Source organism: Gossypium arboreum, chromosome 3 (genome assembly GCF_025698485.1).
Source record: "Gossypium arboreum isolate Shixiya-1 chromosome 3, ASM2569848v2, whole genome shotgun sequence".
Classification (NCBI taxonomy): Eukaryota; Viridiplantae; Streptophyta; class Magnoliopsida; order Malvales; family Malvaceae; genus Gossypium; species Gossypium arboreum.
In genome coordinates, this window is record NC_069072.1 from 111,486,912 (window position 1) to 111,491,940 (window position 5,029).

At 35.1% G+C, this 5,029-nt stretch overlaps 1 protein-coding gene across 1 annotated transcript; it reads right to left on the reverse strand.

Annotated features, from left to right (window-relative positions):
• Positions 1-4,715, reverse strand: LOC108464882 (protein PSK SIMULATOR 2-like). Its single transcript, XM_017765158.2, has 13 exons — positions 4,264-4,715; positions 3,713-4,030; positions 3,193-3,518; positions 2,997-3,089; positions 2,807-2,897; positions 2,343-2,436; positions 1,824-1,921; positions 1,562-1,625; positions 1,348-1,454; positions 1,138-1,254; positions 930-1,006; positions 797-841; positions 1-713 (listed from the first exon to the last, which is right to left on the reverse strand). The coding sequence occupies exons 2-13, from the start codon at positions 3,962-3,964 to the stop codon at positions 245-247; spliced, it is 1,833 nt and encodes a 610-aa protein (XP_017620647.1). The 5' UTR covers positions 3,965-4,030; positions 4,264-4,715; the 3' UTR covers positions 1-244.
• Between the last annotated feature and the right edge of the window lie 314 nt (positions 4,716-5,029).

Here is a 5,029-nt window from a genome sequence, read left to right on the forward strand (position 1 = left end):
TTTCAATACGAAATTAAGTTTCATTTCGATTAAAATTAGATTTTACAAATATTAAAACGTGCTAATATCAATATATACTAATACCAAAACAAAAACAATATATCCACTTGTTAAGATGACTTGGGAAAAAAAATACCAATATACAATATATGGAAGGTATTATGTACACTCTAATGAATCTCACATATATTTAATAATAGAATGAGAAGAATGGGACTGTTAGGAATGAGACAAGAAGTGACATTCAAGTTGCGAGGTCTAAACCATCCATCACATCCAATATATTTGTTTTTGAATGCTTGCAACTCTTTCTTGCCCTATCAGGAGAGTTCCCAGCACTTCTACTTAATGCCCAAACTTTGATCCTTTTGTTTTTGCCTAAAGGAAATTCCTGACTTTTGCTGATTCCAGGAACCAATCTCCTCCCACTCACCTTGCTTAACAACTTCCTGTCTTGTTCCGACAGTTCAACCTTGCGGGGTTTAGTACCACTATTCAAGGATAGAAATTGCCGCTGCATCTTGGAGTGAAAAGGAGATCGAAATGTCTGAGGCTTGGACCCGTGATCTCTTTGTTTCACTAAGCTGATCAAATGATGAAGCAATGCCACCAATTCAAGGACGTATGCATCTGTTTTCGCTTTATCAGCATGATAAAGCGTCTGAAGGCCGGTGAGGGTAATATTTACCGCTGCGCTTCTTCCAAATTCATTGCTGTCAAACACCAGGAAACAGAATAAGTCCATTCACATGTGACAATATGCACACAGAGAGACAAAGAAAAGCCTTTCACTAACCCTGTGCTCGCCCATTCTCCAACCCATCCAAAACCTTGATGTGCTCTGTTGCAAAAAAAGAAGAAATATTACCTAGGAATTTTGGCTTAATTTCTCAAAAAAATCAAATCTAAACAAGCATAACATAACATACTTGGTTGTGTTTGTGGCAACTGGAACAAGCCACTGTAGTGTCTTTTCCATTTCATCCTTGACCTGTGATATTGAGCGCTACAGAAAAAAGAAAGCAATTAAGTGATAGTGTTCAAACAATAGATGAACTCAAGCAATGAAAATCAAAGACTATAGGAGTATGGATCACAGTTGAACTATTACCAAAACAAAAAGAAAAGAATGTATACCTCTTCCTTGGTGTCAATGGACTGCAATCGAGACCTTAAAGCTTTCTTAACAGTGGGTGGCAATCCATGATATAATGTGTCCCTGATATTAGGAGGAAGTGAGGCTGGTCGAGCTGCCTATAACATTGAGATTCAATTTATAACCCAAGCTGATGGATGGCCTGGACTGCAAGTGGAAATAAGGAAAAGAAGAGCATGGCGTAGACTTACAATGTTGTCAATCTGATGAATTACATTAGCATAGTGTAATGCAAGTCCACAAACACCTAATTTTTGAGAATTTTCACGAGTCTCCTTTTTGTCTGATGATGCTGTTTCTGCCACGAATTGAAAATTATTTTGATAAGACATAGTAAAAAAATCAATTAAAGCGCATGATATTACCCGCATAATAATTTGATAGATTTGTATATACATGAATTACCTCCCAAGGCTTCGAAGATTGCTTGATGCATGTAAGTAACAATATCAACAAGCTTCTCCATGATCTGCAATGGAAGAAAAAAACCATTCGTCAAGAAAGGTTGCATAATGGTTCTCTGCCAATGCAAACATTTCTTGCTTTATATATAAATGCCAAAACTGAATCATGCTGATACTCATAAAAAGCAATCACCATTTCTAACATCTTAAAAACTATTGGAGAAGCTCCATGGATAACTATAAAGCAGCTTGTAGTTATGTACCTCTTCCAAAGTTCTAGACCAAAGAGATTTCTTTTTCAAACTCCTTACAAACTTTCTTTGTTGTTTTAGCTCACTTTGTAGAAGCATGAGATTCTCTCCTACAATTTGAAACATTTAGCTGCTAATAAAGTAGCTACACTCAATAGCAAATATCAGTCACACGGAAACGATAACATCGGAATGAACTAGGAGCTGTTAATAAGAAAAATCAACCGTAACAAGTTCTGTCAAAATGAGAAACAAAAAGAGCAGCATTGCAGACTTTAGTAACTAGAATGAAATCATGAACAAATAATGATGAATGCAGTGACAGATAAACAAATAGTATCAAAATGAGAATAATATTTACTCTAACGTTAGCATATTTAAAGTATTTAGGATTAGTAATTTTCATTTTGGTGTAGTGTTCAATCACCCCATAAAATGACATTAAATAATCAACAACGGATCAAACTTTTGCCTACATCCATAGGCAGATAAAAGAAAAATGGAATGAGAAAAGAATCATTCATGCCTAACCTCTTTTAGGGAGATTTAAGGCCTCCACTTCTTCCGACTTCAGCCTATATTCTTGTTCAAATCTATCCAGAACATTCAATTCATGGTACAGTTCCTACAAATATAAACATCCGTTACAATCTTGAAGTAGATTACATAGATTAAAAACTTCTCTAGAATCAAGACCCAAAACCAATATACAACAAAAAAAACATTCACAAAGATGGACAACCCTTATGTTAGAGCTTGAACATAACATTGAATGCAGGATAAATTTCAAAGGCCTCAAACAAGCTTCATAAAATTGAGATACTTACGATTCCACTAAAGTGTCAAAATTTTAGTCGAAACAAGTTTTTTATAGAACATACTGTGGCATTCCACACAATTCATTCAATAAAAGCATCCAAAAAGCCTAATGTATGAAGTAGGAACAGCATCTCAAATAGAAAGGCAAAGCTCAAAATTAGTGGATAAAAACTTACAGAGGTATGCTGGGCAAGAGAAGTTAGTTCTTTCATTGTCATTTCAGCCTCAGCTCTAGCTTGTTTATGAACTGAATTGTCTATATCTAGTCTGACAGATTGGTGACAGTAGCAAGAGATGTATAACTCCATTAGTAAACATCACCAATATAAGCTGAAAGTAAATGATCTAAAATAAAATCTACCTTACTTTGAAAAGTATCGTCCAAGATTATGCCATTGTGGATCTTTACATAGATCTCCGAACCTAAATACTTCACGCGAGAAAATATCCAATTCGTCCCTATATATCCCAAAGGATCTTAGAGTGTTATAATGGGATGTTAAAGTACAAGAAATAGCACAGCATCGCCTGCATCAAGAATAATTTAAAGTACGTAAGCTACCTCTTGTCTTCTGCTGCAATACTTAGCAACTCCTTCATGTTTGTAGAAACTAGCCTTTGTACTCCTTCGGAATGTAAGACATCTTTTTTGAGGAATTGAATGTTTTGTTCCGAAAGCGACCGCAACAAATTCGCTCCTTTACCTATTGTATTAGCCACTTCAAATGCCAATATAGTTATTACATTCCCTCTAGAAGCCAGGCCAGTGACAAAACCACTTCCGGCATTCAAATTCGACATGCTACTTCCGAGTGTATCTAGAACGTCCACCGCCCTCTCTAGGCCTAAAATCCCAGCTCTTCCCAGAAATGAGCTCCTGTGAGAAACCTACATAAACAAAATTATGTAAAAAGTTCAATTCTAGATGATATGATCATATGTGTTGTATGGAGACGCATTCATTTGGAGTCTATCATCAACATTGTTTCTTCAAACTGTTCCTTAATCCATTGAGTGTTCTTCCATTCAAAGTTTACATCAAATTTCTATGAGCTCGAATAATGGTTAAAGCAAAGGTATACCTTGGAAGCAGTAGTCTTTGCGGGGGTTGATGGCTTCAATTCCCGGGAAAACAGTCCAAAATCACCAGAATCGTGTCTTTGCGGTGCTTTGTCGAGACCTCCGCCATAAGCATAGGAAAGCGAATTGGAATTTCCGTTTTGCTTAGAAAAGCGCTTTTTTGACTTGAGCTTCCCTGACAATCCTCTACTGGTCGTCTTTTGTTCACGCTTTATAGTTGGCTCTTTTGTTGCACCAGAGCAAACACCTCCCATTATTCTTCAAATGTTTAAATTAATCGCAAACAATACCCCCAATTTATACCTAAAACAAGAATTTAACTGAAGAAAACAAAAAGAAGCAGCGTTAACTCGGCTCTGTAAAGATTTTCCTTGTAAAAACCAGAATACCAAAGTCGCAAAACAAATATCAATATTCAAAATCAGATGCAACTTTTAATCAGTAAACGTGAAATCAATCCAAAAATTCATAATAATAATAAAAAGAGAGAGAGAAAAGATTGGCAATGGATGGTTTTAGAATCAGAAGACGAAATGGCAAACCAAGAACACACCTGCTAAACAGATTGGGTGAATTCAGGTGAACCAACTTAAGAAGATTAAATCAAACACTAAAGAAAAAAGGACCGAGTCAGATTGAGTTACAGTGAAGGATGAGGCTCAGCTCAAAAGAAATTTAGAAATTGAAAATAAATTTTTTATATTAAAAGGGGGGGGGGGGGTTGGATTGACCAAAACAACAAAAAGATGCAATTATAGAAATCTCGTGGTGTTTGTAAGAGGAGATTTATTTGACTTTGAAGAAATTGAATTTTTTTTTTTATCATGTTTTGTGAAATGTAGTTTAGTTTCAGAGCTGTGTGAAACATGAAGGAACCGATGACATTGAGATTTCAAGTCACCCCGCCCACCCGCCGCCCTTTCTGAGTGTCTTTTCATTCTTCATTTCCTCTTCTCCCTCAAATTTGTTTTCGAAAAAATCAATTAAACGCTTTTTACATCCAATTAAGCTAAAGAATTAATAAAACTAGTCAAATATTCCATTTAATTAATATTGACCGTTGCAGTGCTGATGTGCTCGTTAATAGTATTGACGTGGTGCTTTATGTGAACAACAGTTGCTAATATGGTACTACTACATTAGTTGTTTAGGTTTATTTGTTTCAAAATTTAATTTTTCTAAAATTTAAAAGGATATATTTTTAAAAACTTGTAAAATTTTAAAACATTCTTAAAATTATAAAATATTAAATAAACTTTAAAAGTTTAAAATTAATTTTAAAATCACTCAAAAATTAAGTCCGAATGAATTTGGACAGC